The sequence below is a fragment of the Vigna radiata genome, unplaced genomic scaffold, assembly GCF_000741045.1.
Source record: "Vigna radiata var. radiata cultivar VC1973A unplaced genomic scaffold, Vradiata_ver6 scaffold_83, whole genome shotgun sequence".
Lineage (NCBI taxonomy): Eukaryota > Viridiplantae > Streptophyta > Magnoliopsida > Fabales > Fabaceae > Vigna > Vigna radiata.
The window spans coordinates 187,090-201,625 of NW_014543268.1; the positions used below are offsets into that span (position 1 = coordinate 187,090).

The window sequence follows — 14,536 nt, forward strand, 5'->3', positions numbered from 1 at the left end:
ATCAGTCCTTATGACAACACTTAAGAAACAATAAATCACAAGTTTTCATACCTAGGTATCCAATATTTTGTGATTTGTGAACGAAAGGTGTTATGAACAACAAATCACTTAATGAAAAACTTGTGATTTGTTAACGAATAGGACTGATTTAATACATTTTTCATATCATAGGGACTAAAGGTTGACATTTTTAAAAGCGATGACTAAACTGAATATCAGAACTTAACTTAGGGACCAAAAAAAGGTTTAAACCTAAAAAAAAACTTCGTGAGTCACGACCATTATATGGATTTCCTTTTTAAACATAAAAAATATATTATTTTTTTAAAATATACTATTGACTTTTAATTTAGGTAACTAAGTAGTCTATAATTGATCTTTAACTAAAACAGACTCATCTCAACCTTCAACACAGTCCAATTCGTTTCGATATCAATATAGATTGACTCAAGACGACCTTTGACCTAAGTCAGGTCAACTCATCCCAATTCAGTCAATTTTTTGTTAATGCAAACTCAATCAAATTTTGGTCAACATAGACTAGGCACTAACCGAAATTTGCCCGAATTCATCTTATTTGACCCTAGTCAAACTCGACAAGATGACCCAATCAAACTTTGGTCGTATCAGTTCTGACCGATATTTAGTTGAGTCGACCTCAATTGACATTCTTACGAATTTGGCTAGATCAATCCAACTGAAATTTGATTGAATTCAATCGAGTTGGCACGACACAAATTTGGTTGAATTTGGCTTAGTCAACGCATTTGGAAAATCGGCTCGGTACGACACTCTCGACCTTTGACCTAGGTTGGCTCGTCTCGACCTTTAGCTCGAACTGGTTTGTCTCAACCTTGGTTTGGACCAACCAGTCTCGACCATAAGCACCAAAGGATCCATCTCGAAAATCGACATGTCTTGACCTTCAACCGAGGTCAATCAATTTGGATCTTCGACATGGGCTGACCCATCTCGATCTTTGGCTTATGTTGGCTTGTCTTGGACTTCAACCCAACTGGCCATCTAGACCACTGGCCCATGGTAACCCCTCATGACTTTCAGTTAGACTGGCCTATCTCGACCTTCGATATGGATTGGCTTGTCTCGATCCTCAACCTGAGTTTGCAGGCCTCAACCTTCAACCCAAGTGGGCTTGTGTTGGCAATCGGCCCAAGCAAGCATGTCTCAACAATTGTCCTATCTCAACTTTCAACTCAACTCGACTCTTCTCATCCATAAATCCAGGTTGGTTCATCTCGACATTCGATCATGACGAAACTTTCTGACTTTTGGCCTAGACCAACCCCTCTCAACATTTGACTCGGATCGGTCCGTCTCAACCTTCAACTTGGATCGTTTGTCTTGACCTTTGGCATGGGACAACTTATCTTAGCCTTCATTTCAAACAAGCTTGTCACCAGCTCCCACCACTTCTAACTATTAGCACACCACGTTGTCACCAGCTCCCACCACTTGCCTCTACCAAGCTTCTCGTCCTACGCCCGAATGAGTCGTCTCCCATCATCAATATTAAATTTTTATTCACATATAGTTCTCTCCCACCTCACCCAAAATTGCACCTTCCTTTGCCCTTCTGTTCTCTAGGCCTTTTTATCATTGTTGACTTGATTACGGTCAGGAAAGCGCACAGAAGGACAGTATGATCCGGGCAAAGCACTGGTATCATGTCATTGGAACATTGTTGTCGGGCAAGCACGAAGAACAGTTGGAAGGATGCTCAGAAGATGTTTGAAGATATACATGTGAGAGATTTTGTTTCTCAAGAAAATGCTGTGCTAGGTTCGTCTGGTTAAAAGGGGGAAGGTCAATTTGTTTGCTTTATTTTAAGGAATGAAACAAAATATTAAAAAAAAAAACTTTTCATAAAATAAATTTAACTTGCATAATATGAAAGATGAAAATTTTAACATATTATACCAGTAAACTTCTATAAATTAATTTTAGTCCATAAAACACTAAGTTCAATTTTTTCATATTTTTCTCTTTTATAAGTGTTTCTGAATTTTTTTTAAACAAACTAAAAATACCGATGATATTCACCTTCCAAACCAAATGAGAATTACATTCGATAAATCTTCACAAATTAGAAAGAAGAAAATAATTCTTTCAAATATTTTGTATTTTGTTGCTTTATTATTTTGTATTATACCTTGACCAGCATTAAGAATTAAATAGTGAAGAGAATAAATGAATTTCTTGACTCCTTGAGGCCAGTTTATTATTAATCCCAACCCATTTTCGACAGTTGCATCTGACCCAGACAAATTCTTCACAACTCTAATATTTGGTTAAGGATTTAAATTCTTTTTACCAAGAATATCAACTAGTACAACAAAGACATCAGAAATAATGCATTAACAGATAAAAGTGCAAGTTCCATTTCGATCAATAAATTCCACAAACAAGTCCACAATTACATTTTTCCAGAACAGTGCAATAAACAACACGTCAAACACTTGGAATGAATTTTGTCCTTCGAAAGCAACTCTACATTTTGTCCGCCTCAACAGAAATTATAGGAATGTTCAGTACAACCTGAATCGAAAATCATATATACACCTACTGGACAATTCTTAATATCAAACATATCAAGCAGAGTAATATTTCCATAATGTCATTCCCTAAGCTGCCCTCTCATGAAATAAGTATAAGTTAACTAAAAAAAAATGTTCAAACCTAAAAGCTACCCGGGCTTCATACATCAACATCAGAACGCGTTGGGAAATCAATTCCCCTCAGAGCAGGTATGTTTTCTAAATCCTCTTTTGAAAATAATGGAAACAACCACAGGGCCTTCTTAGTGCCAAAAACCTTCAAAAGTATGAAAACTATCAGATATTGTTCTAACCTCATTTCCACTAAAATATCATCATTAGATCACTCATCACATTTAAATTTAAAATATTATTCACTTTGGAGTTTGGTGGATCAGTCACAGTTTGCTCCTTTAAAAACACATCAGTGCGTTAAGGGAAGAAAGTGTATATAAATTATCTTTAACTTCAACTTTGTACTTACCAAAACAAGTACCTAGTCAAAGGACTCAGGGTTTAGGGGTTTTCATAACTTCGTTTCCATTCTCACAGAAGGTACCAATGTACAGACCTCAAATTTACACTGCACTTGAGGTATTGCCTACTTTAAAACTTAGTGGTCTCATCACACTTTTATTTTTAAAAGACACCTACCAAGTTTTAAAATAAACAATATCTCAAATATACTAATTGACCATAACCATATAATCTTAACGGACTTCAGATCAAATAATTATGCTATTCACAAGTTATAATATAGAAATATACAGGGGATGAACCAAATCATAAAATTAAGAAAGCACGAAGACCAAAAGTATACAAACTCTTTTTTGGATAAAAATCATTACATGGTTTACTCGTTAGTAGAAGACTTCTTTTCTTGTTACATTTTGGCCATCAAGAGAAGTTATAACCTGGTAGTTTAATTACAAAAGATCATGAGACAGGCAACTCCTCAGCAAAAAACTTTATTTTTATATTAATGTTGATTTAAATTAAGTTTTGATCCCTTTGGGGGAAGGCGGGTTATGGAAAGTCTTTACACCATCCTGGAATAAGATTATCCCTTTTACTCCAAAACCGGGAAGGATCTCCATTATCCCTTTTACTCAACTTGTCATCAAGTTTTAATCTTTTGAAACTATTTTTAGAGAACCCTTCTAGAATAAGATTATCTTATGCGACAGGGATGGAAAATACTTGTTACGGGCGAGGGATACAGAAAGGTGCAAGAAAAAAACGAATAATTGTACCTTCTCTCTCAAAAACACACACCCTTCCTCTTTTTTCTTAAAATAAATTAACTAATAAATCATACATGTACCATTTGCTTCCGAAATTTTCGAGCTAAAGAACATGTTTGTTTTGCTGTTTTACTATCATTTTCTAATCTTTGCCACTTGAAAACAGATCTTACCTGTTCAAAATTCCTCTTCCAGCCCAGGTCGTACATCCACCTAACTCCTTTTTTCTTTTCATGAACCTAAATCATCATTTTCCAAATAATCTTTTAGACAAAAGGCACAGTGCTGTATGACGATTCAAGAATAAACAATGCCAAGATGCTTTCAAATTTGTTCGATAGAGTTAATGGAGCATGTTTACATCTAGTTAAAGGTCAATGAGACGATAAGGAAGAGATAGATGAATCAATAACCCATTGGAACAATAACATCTCTCATGTGTGAGGTTTTTCAAGGAAAGATATCAAGAATATTTAATACCAATTAATAATAAACAAATCACCAAATTCAACCAAAAAGCTTAAGACAATAGATATATGGAATCTCTATTTATATGTTGTCTATCTTATTCATTTCTAATCAATGCGAGACCTTTCCGGCTACCTTGAAACATCAAGTACATAACTATCTTATTAGAATCAACTATTGACAAAATGAACCTCATGATTCTGTTTTCTATATCTAAAACAAAACCGTCCAGAGCACCGTCATATGTCAAGTTGCTCAAAAATTGTCATATTTTCTCAAAAATAGGATCTCATTTGGAGTGAATTTTAGGTACACGCATGCGAATGCCTGGGTTGTCATTCTAATAAATAGCCTAGCATAATTCCTATGCCAAGACAACAAGGAATATGCTGGACCTCAGACACAAGGTAACTACAGCCTCATGCATGAATCACAATACCATTACCATAAACCTGTTCAAATAGAGTGAAAAGGGAAAATAACAGTGTATTCATTACCTCTACTGAAGTTGTGTTGCTTAACAGAAGAGATATATGCATAACAACGAAACAGAGAAGACTGAGCGCAAAGGCTAAATTAAGAACTGCATCAAGGCACACAATCTGTAAGAAGCATTAACAGTTATGAGAATACTATAAAATCTAGACATAATAACCTAATCTTCTGGAAGCAGAATACATAAACTTACTAGAAGCCAAAAAGATGACGGCAAAGCCCCCCGGAGACAATGAATGATTCTTGTTTCCACCAAAGAATCTGATAAAACTAGGAACCAGAGCTAAGCAATCCAGTGTTGTCTCGAGAAACGTATACAGCTGTGCATGGTGGTGGGGAGAAAAATGTAAGTCAGGCAAAACAAACGTTAGAAGTCAAGAAGTAGCTTCTGATTTAACCCTTTCCAGACTCCACCTGAACTCCCTCTTCTCTTCTAACAGTTCTAACACTGTTCTCAATTTCGTATTTTCTCTAAAATAAAGTATTCTTAATATATCAAATCCCCAAATCTCTCACTTTTGAAATGCACTTCTCAGTTCCCTCCCACCTACTCTCACAAAAGGAATCAATAATAGACGTTTCGCCATATATTTCAAAAATTAAATTGAACAGCGTTATTCACTTGAACCAACACATCAAATAAAAGGAAGGAGAAAAAATTAATAAAAAAAATAAAAGGAAGAAGAGAAATAAATTTACCAAAAATAGGAGAAAGTACTTGTAGTTACGTGCCCCAACACAGTTGACGACCCAAATGCAATGATGATCCATCTTCAGAACACACCTTTGGCCTACAGAGAGGAGAATACGGCATGGCGACGGTGAATAATGGAAGAAAGAAGAGAGCTTGAAAATGAGAGAGTTGCTTACAAATAGAGCAGTGGTGGCATCGCGGTGGCTTGCCATTCTGGCATCGAGAGCAATAGGCGGGAGAGGGCGTTGGCGGTGCTGTCTCCAAATTGAAATCGGAGCGAAGTTGTTGTTGTTGGTGGTGTCTCCAATTGTGAGGGACGGAACCGGGATCGTTGAGTACGACCATGATGTAGGACCAGGTTAAGAGTATGAGGAGAATGTGAAAGAGGAGGAGAACGAAGAAGGCGGAGAAAAAGGAGGGGAGGCGGAGAGGGGAGTGGAAGAGGAGAGGTCCCCAGGTGATTAAAACGACGGCGTAGTAACTGAGGGCGACAATGGCGGCGAACAAGAGGATCATGAAGTAGCCCAGCACTCTGAGGGCAGAGCAGAGCTTAAAGAGGTTTATGTTGCTTCCCATTCTGATTCCTATTCCTATGTTCGGAATTGGAACCCAACCTGAACCCGACAATGGCAACGACCTACTTCTTCGGGCCGGGAACAAGCGCTTCCAGATATCTGAAGCCAGGATTGGAATAACTGAATCGGAATTGGAATTGGAATCGGAATATTGGGGTTTTCTTTCAAGAACTCCAACCAAACACTTCCCCCCAACCCAACCCTCTCATCTCAGTCCTTGTCTCAAATACGGGTCGCTCCGGATCCAACCACCACCAATAACGAAGATCTTTCTTACTAAAAAATATCTATTAAGGTGTATATTAAATCTCAAAACTAAAACAAGTTTACTATTCACTTTCTTAAATTTAAAATTCTTATTTTAATTATTGAAATAGTAAAAGTGTTTGTTTTTTAAACCCTTCTTTCTGAATCCTCTTAAAGTTTTTGCTTATGTAAATAATGATTAAATTTCGTTTCCACCAAATTTGCATGATTTATTTGGTTTTATCATTACTTATCTAAACATTATTCCTTTTCTTTTTTAAAAATCATTTTAACAACATTTAAGTAAGATTTTTGGATGGGGGACTAAAATACTTTTCTCTTTCAAAGAAAACAATTAATTTCATTTGAAGAATCCAAAACAAAATAAATCAAAATTAGGAGATTAAAAAAATTACAGTTAAGCCATAATTTTTCCAATAAACAACCGGGCAGATACGTAAAGTTAAAACACAGTGTGTTAAATAATTTTTCTGTCACTTTCACTTCGCTTAGTTATAATCACATTAATAATAACTAGCCAAGTGTTTTTTAGAATAAAAATTAATAACATTATTATTATTATTATTATTATAAAATTAAATATAAATAGTTATATATGTATTTTTTAAGTAATTTTTTAATTAAAAATACATAAATTTTAAAGCATAATAAAATCGATAAAAGTAAATAAAATTTAAATTATTGTTTAAACATTAAAATTAGTAAAATAATTATTTTAATTTTAAATTTAAAAGTTAAATTGAAAAATAAATATGAAAAAATAATAATACTTTTATATGTGACAATAATAATAACAATTAAATGTCAATATTTCTTCTGAAGACACTATTTTAAGAAGTGATTTTAATATAAATAGTTACGTTATAAACTAATTTTATTATTTTAAAATATAATTTTTTTCGAAACTATTTTCTAGAGTCATTTGTTTTTTCTCTAAGGATTCTTACACCTTGTTCATCTGTTAAAGATCAGAAAGTGTCTATGTGATCCTTGAGGCAAGGTCTACCAATATACTTAATCAGTTTCTCAAATAGCATAAGTCAGTTTTCTACTCTTTCTCTGGTTTTACATTTTCCAATGCATGCGAACTTTATTTTCTATGCACATGTCATTTGAACCTTCTCTCAAGTTTTGTACTAATCAATGGTTCTAATGGTATACTTTAATCATGTTTTCGTTGTCTAAGCTGAGAGAGCAAAGTAAGATTCTCTAAAACTGACTGAGTTTCTAACAAATAAGGGAAGCTAGTGTTTATTTTTAAATTTTAATCTACATGTATGATGTGTGATTGTTAGTATGATAGTATGATTTAATTGTACTTGTGGTATCAGTTCTAGTATTTATTAGGCTTGGATGATGTTAATTGATCGTGTGATGATGGAATGTCTTATGTTATGTGATTTTGATGATTTGTGATGTTATGAATGGGATGTTATGAAGTTGTATTGCTGAATTGAAATTAGCTGGAATGTTCAAGGACAGTGAATTGCTAAAGTCATGGGTTTTGTAGTTAAAGATGGAGGTTTTGATAGGAAAATTTGAAAAATAAGGGTTGGATTGATATATTTGGTATTTTAGGTGTTAGAAGAAATCTGAGATAAAAATAGGTGTTAGTCTATAAGGGTGGTCCTTGAAAGTTTAAGTTCAATTTTAGGAGAATTTTGACACTTGAGTTTGTGAGAAAATAGTTAGATGAGAAACCACTAGTTCTTAATCTAATCTAAAGTGTCCATCCAGATTGACAAACTTTAATTTGAAATTAGTCGAATGTATTTTGAAGACAAATTCAAGTTATATTTTAGGTGACTTCAACTAAGATCATTTTCCTATATTCTTTTAAACACATATATTAAAATAATTATGTATTAATAAAAAATTATCAATTTAATAAGTAATGTGATACCTGGTCCAAACATGTGAGAGGATGCATTCCAACAAAGATTCATTATTAAAATCTTGATAGTTTTAATTATTTAAACAATCATTAAATATTTTTTAATAACTCATTCTTTAATTAATATATTTCTTATTTAAATAAGATAAATTACATGAGACTCTAAGACATTTTAAATATCCATTTATTTATATATCATATAAGAATAAAGAATAAGAGATATTTAATCTAGTATCCTTATAAATGAAGTGAAGATTCACTATGATAATCTTTGATAAAAACTAAATTTCTAATTCAAAAACTAAAGATAATATTTTTTTTAAAGAATGCTAATACATATAATATTACTCAAATATTTACATCAATTTTTTAGTACCTTTATATATAAATACATAGTTTTAAAAAAATTTAGAAATTCTAAAATATAGCCTAAAGCACAAAGCACTTAAAAATTACAAAGAAAAAACAAAAATTATAAGAGATAATCCTCTGTCATACTCTTATTCTCGAAAAGAGTTTGTCTTCAAATTCATATCACTTGATGATTTCTTATCATAATGTGTTTGAAAATCCTTCTTAAAAAGGATTTTTCTTCAAATTTCTCATAATGTCCTTGAAAAATTTCTATACTTACCAAGAAATGTATTCCATGAAATTGTTCAGTTGTCCTTTGTCGTAGGCCTATTTTGAACAAACACCTAAAATTCCCCCCTGGTCTCTGAACCCTTTCGTCTGCTTGTAATGATTGTTATTTTGTTAGTTCGCATGATCGGCATGCTATATACCCACATAAACAGTAAGAATCAAGATTCTCATGATTAATTTGAATGTCTTGTTATGTGGCACATGATGCAGTTTCTTGATTAGAATGAGAAGCTGATTCTGGCAATATTGGAAAATTATTAAACTCAAGAAACTGGATGAATATCCCACGTAAAAGAGCTCTAAGTTGTATCTGCATATTTTATTTGAGCTGATTTTTGGCCTAAATTTAATTAGTGATATGTGAGCACCATGCAGATTATATTATTATACCCACCAGCCATGACAAAAATATATATCTGTACAGTAACATTCCACAAACATAATCTGATACGAGTTCAGGTTCAGTGTCCTATCATTTCCTTTTTCAGTTGTAGAGTTTGTAGCTTTGTGTAAATAAAAAATATACGTTGTAAGTTCAAGGTATAGTTATTTTTCATTACTTTGTTGGATTTAACATTTGAGTTTCTTTTGGTTGAAATTTTAATCTTATCAAATAGTTCACGAAAAGTTCAATGGTATACATGTAACTATTGATAGTAGGCTTCTTTTATATGTAGCATTAGTGTGCTCTGATTCCCACTGATATAAATAAAGCAAAGAAGAGACAGCTTCTCATTTTTTGTGAGCTCAGTATGCGAAATTTGATCGATAGGGCCTTGGCATACAGCCAGTTCTGTATTAACTGAAAGTGCAATTGCCACAACATACTGAAATCATACCGGGTAGATATAAAACTGTTTTGTAGGTTCGTAGCCTTAATTGCATATTGGTTTTCGACAACTCTGAATGTTTGGAATTTTAATTTTTCACCTCTCTGTAAGTTAAAAAACGAAGAGTATTTAAATTTTTCTTAAAAGGTTAAAGAAGAAAAAAGTATTTAAACTTTTCTTAACCACCACTCTTAAATAAATGTAAAAGTATTGAGTATCCTTAAAACATAGAAGTGTGGGAAAGGTTTAAATGGTGTAAATGTAGGGTGGTGAGTTTGACAAGAAAAAAAGATGTACGTACTCCTACATATAAATTTATCTATTTGTGATGTATAACAGTAACATCAAACAAAATTCTTTATAGGAGTAATGATTAGTGGGAAACATTCTACCAAGAAACCAAGCAGCAATTACAACTAAAGCTAGGCTACATTAATTCTCAAGCGAACATCTATACATCTCAATCACACAAGCGTAAAACCAAAGCATGCGTGCAGTAGTTGCTTTAGACCCAAGCCTTTCCACCTTCTTCCCTAGTATTTACAATACCAACACTTTCACTTTTCTTAGTTGGCTTGCTCAGTTTAAACACAGGGTGTCTGCATAGCCTGCGCACTCCTTTCCTCAACCTCACCCAATGTTCACTGTCATATATACCTCTATATCCATTCTCTAATGACCCATTCTCATATCTAGAAGGTGAGCTACCACCCGAAACAGATTCAGATTCCCCCCCTCCATTTCCCTTTTCCTCAGCTCTCCATAGTTTCTCTTCAATGCACCATTCTATTCTTCCCAAGGTAGAAGTCCTCGAGAACTTGCTTTTCACAGCTGACTTTGTCCTACAACTTTCCTTACTTTCCTCACAAGACTCCTCCTCCCCCTTCTTACATTCCAAAGGATGGGAATCACCTTTGCATGAGGGAGAATCCAAGAGCGATGAAAGCTGTCTCACCTTCGCAATTGACTCCTCTCTTTCCCGAAGGCTCTTCAGAATTAATGTCTTAAGGAAGTTCATGACTTGCACTGCATGAATCAATGCAGTCAAAGGGTCTGCCATCTGCATATCATAAAACAAAACAAGCATTTAAATGCATAAATAACAACACCTTCATAATAACAACCGTGTATTGCATTTGCTAATTATAGTGATTCTGTCATCGAGAATATTGAAAATATGAAACTTGGCTGCTCAACTAAAGAATCAACCTCATTAAACTGTGTTTGAGAAAACCCAATAAACAACAAACGGAACAGAACCGCAATGTCTGCTTATAATACAATCTGAGCTAACCTGTGTCATGTTGGGGGCAAAAACCATAGCAATATTGCGAGCATTCATTTTGTTGAACTGCTCTTGTTCGACAACGTCTGCCATCAAATTGATTGCCCAGTCAAGCAAAGCAGCTTCAGTTGAAGGAAGCAACTTCATAACATTGGTGCAATCCTCTTCTGTGTTGCAACGCATCACCTGTTCGGGTGTGAGGGAATCAAGCACCCCCGTTGGAAGCTCTCTAAACCAAGCCTACAAGTCGTAAATTAAATTAAAGAAAACAATAATAATAGTAAATGGGTAGAAAGAATCCTTTCATAACACCCACTACACTAATTAATATAATGCGCCATGAGAACTAATCAAATTTGCAAATCAATGGCCGAGCTTCCTTTCAAATATTATACAAGTTAAATGTAAAAAAACAAGAAAAAAAAAATCGAAAATTTCCAAGGTTCTCCAAATGTTTGAAGGAACAATAAGAAATTCCCTATTAATTTCTTTTTCTTTTCTGTCATGTTGCGGATTTTGTCTGGCTTACAGATCCGTCCTCTCTTAATTTAGGCATAATAACTTTTACCGAAAATCAAAGTACGTTTTTGTTAACCCTAATATATATTAATTTAAGAATAATAAAAAAGTTAATTAAGAATTTATAGTATACCTTCACTAAACCAGATAAACAATGAACGTCAATTCCAAGTGGTACCAGACCTCTGTTTAGCTGATCACGCACATATTCTTCTTGGCTGTTGTCTGCATTAATTCGGAATATCCCTTCCGCCTTCAGCCATAGCAAAACCAAGAAATTAGGCCTCAGAATTTATGTCAAAGTAAAGGGATTTATGCGATACTCGAGTTAGGTTGTCCAACAAATTTATTAATGGTATGTTGTATATAATGAACTATTGAACATTTATTGCTACACCAAACAACAAATGGAGGTTTGGTAATTTAGAAAGTATCCAGTGACTAAAGAGCAATGCAAAGCAAAACCAATCAAATTTGCTTTTAAAATCTTATTCTACCCAATCAGAACATACTTTAAGGCCTCCCTCTGAATACAGTCGCTTTTGCATCATCAGCAGAATCGTTGGGACACTGTTTCCCCTTTCATCATAAGAGCACTGCATTGACTTTGCAGAAACTCCAAATACCTTTACACTGCATCAACGTATGAACTCTGTCAAAGATGGATTTTAAAGAAAAGAGAGAAGGGGAATTGCTTATATGAAAGTAAAAGCTAAACCACCCAATTCCCAGCACAGTTAGTTTTTTTTTTTATGTTTTTTCTCTCTTGCTTTCCACAGTAATTGAATTTCCTCCTCACTGAGCAGAGAAGAGGCAATACAAATATAACCGAATTTCCAACTTTTCCAATTCAGAACATTCCAATGCAATACAAATTACAAACATTCATGCATCAACCAGCAGACAGAGACGTGGTCCTAATAGAGCCATTAGGTTGCCTTGATCGTTTGAAAGATTCCGTTTGAATCATCTTCTCTGAAAATGCTAATTTATGTACTTGACTTTCATAAAAGTTTACTTAACTCATAAGAGAATATAAAATAATCATAAATTTACAAACTTATTCAAGTACAGAAATAACAAAATCATTTAATCGAAAGCAATTAGTAAATCAACACCCTCTGATCGGAACCTTCAGCATTACTTCAATCACCCAACTTCATGTTCTGTGATAGTTTAATTAATAACAAAAATATAAAGGCTAAGAAGAAGGGACGAAAAGAAGAGAGAATTGAAGGGTCACCTGGCACTGGGAACCCTCTTGGGAACCTCTGGCTCGAGCTCAGAGGGCAAACCGAGAAAGCCGTTGAATCTATCGAAGGTAACATGAGAGACATGGCGAACCTCTGTTGGCCAGCTAATGTCCAACGAAGAAACATCCTCTCTCTCCACACTGCAAGTCACCAGCGACTTCTTCAACGCAGCCATCAAAATATCCAATATCGCAAACTGGTTCGATTGGCATCCATGACCACGCCAACCTTTGTTATCCAGACCACCACCTACTTTTGACCCTGAATTGATGAACGGCGTTGAAACCGGGTTGCTCGAAACATCTTCGTCCCCATCATCGTCCTCTTCGTCTTCGTCGTCGTCGTCGCTGTCCAGTTCTTCTTCTTCCTCTTCATCTTCTTCATTATCTTCGTCCTCGTTTCTTACATCATGGAAAAGTGGACTGGGCGGAGCAGCGTTGAACTCAACCAGTCCGCAAGATTTGGATCGAAATAGCCGAGTCATTGCCGTAATTAACGAGAAGGCAATAATGGGGCGGTGTTAAAAGGATCCGAATGTGAGTGAGAGAGAGAGAGAGAGAAAGAGAGAGAAAGAAAGAGTATTAAAGTGGGGGCGGTAAAACTAAAACTAAAAGCGAATACTTTTAAAGGCAATTTGAGAAGAAATGAGATGGGTTTGGTTAAGTGGTGAAAAGGAGAGATGAAGGAAGGAAGGAAGCCAAGAAGGATGAATCCACAATCGGTATGCTGGTATGGTTGACGGAGACAACTTGCTTTTCTTTTTGTTTGTTAGTATTATGTTGGTGTGGTCCTCTTTTTTTCATTTTTTTGGGACTATTATGTTGGTGGTACTTGGATGAGAGTAACAGAAGAAAAATAAAAGGCGGGTTAGTAAGAAAAATGCCATGAAAGTGATTATGAGGGTGAAATAGTGAAACAAATGATCAAGTTGACGTGAGAGAGTGAGATGGAAGATTTGACGGTAGTTAATGCAGTTTTGAGATTTTAGCATATTTCCTGCTTGCCTTGCCATGGAAATTTGTTGTGAATTAGCAATAAGTTAGTGTTGTCAAATTTTGTAATTTTCTTGATTAGATAAAGATTTGATTTGTTCATCCTTAAATTATTCAAACATTGAGATGGAGTATAGATAAAAAAAAAAAAAAAAAAAAGCATATTTCATTAACCCCATAATACATCTGGAGAGATACTAAACCTTGAAACAGGGGAAAGACATGGTGTGAATAAAAAGTTGAGCAGAACAGTAAGTTTGGAAATTAAGAGGAACTAATTACGGCTTTGTTAAGTGGTTAGATAATTGAGGTTAAGAGATATTTATAAGGTTATTATAAGAGGGCAGGGAATGGATGGTGAAAGTACTGGTCGCGATTTGGCTGTTTATGGATTTTGCCTCCGAACTGCGACACCAAAGTCACATGGGTAGATGTTGGTTCCCAGTTCGAAGCTGCAAGAGTTTCGTGGCAGAGATTAAAAAATGAAGTGGAAAGTGTATTTGTGCGATTTATAGGGGTGGGGGCGACCCAGAGGGAATGGGACGAGGCAATGAGTCCATAAATATGCGATGGTAGAAAAAATGTAGGGACATGGGAACATGGGTATGCACACATCATGCAATTGCACCTACCTGTCCTGTCATTACTATGCCACCTTCGCATGATGTTATCTACCCGTGGGCTTTTCTTTGGTCCCCAACCCATGCATCACGTGTATTGTTTGCTAGCCTGTACCATATTACCTCCTACTATTCCTATATATACATCACCATTTTTTTTATGTTATTTTCCTTTTCTCATGCCACTCAAATCCACTCTT

At 34.8% G+C, this 14,536-nt stretch overlaps 2 protein-coding genes across 5 annotated transcripts; both read right to left on the reverse strand.

Moving 5' to 3' along the window:
* Window positions 1–2,375: 2,375 nt before the first annotated feature.
* On the reverse strand, window positions 2,376–6,306 carry LOC106754048 (probable protein S-acyltransferase 12). 4 transcript variants are annotated; one of them, XM_014635985.2, is made up of 6 exons: window positions 5,633–6,304; window positions 5,462–5,553; window positions 4,956–5,082; window positions 4,765–4,850; window positions 3,973–4,038; window positions 2,376–2,832 (listed from the first exon to the last, which is right to left on the reverse strand). In XM_014635985.2, the coding sequence occupies exons 1-6, from the start codon at window positions 6,030–6,032 to the stop codon at window positions 2,716–2,718; spliced, it is 888 nt and encodes a 295-aa protein (XP_014491471.1). In that variant the 5' UTR covers window positions 6,033–6,304; the 3' UTR covers window positions 2,376–2,715. The 4 variants fall into 4 exon arrangements, 3 of the variants coding, with proteins under 3 accessions (XP_014491471.1, XP_022633549.1, XP_022633548.1); XM_022777827.1 differs by lacking the exon at window positions 2,376–2,832 and adding an exon at window positions 2,843–3,469 and having other exon boundaries at window positions 5,633–6,306; XM_022777828.1 differs by lacking the exon at window positions 3,973–4,038 and having other exon boundaries at window positions 5,633–6,305.
* A 3,692-nt stretch (window positions 6,307–9,998) lies between these two features.
* On the reverse strand, window positions 9,999–13,468 carry LOC106754158 (rho GTPase-activating protein 3). Its single transcript, XM_014636143.2, has 5 exons — window positions 12,715–13,468; window positions 11,984–12,104; window positions 11,605–11,724; window positions 10,962–11,192; window positions 9,999–10,727 (listed from the first exon to the last, which is right to left on the reverse strand). Exons 1-5 carry the CDS (start codon window positions 13,206–13,208, stop codon window positions 10,173–10,175), a joined length of 1,521 nt encoding a protein of 506 aa, XP_014491629.1. The 5' UTR covers window positions 13,209–13,468; the 3' UTR covers window positions 9,999–10,172.
* Window positions 13,469–14,536: the final 1,068 nt, after the last annotated feature.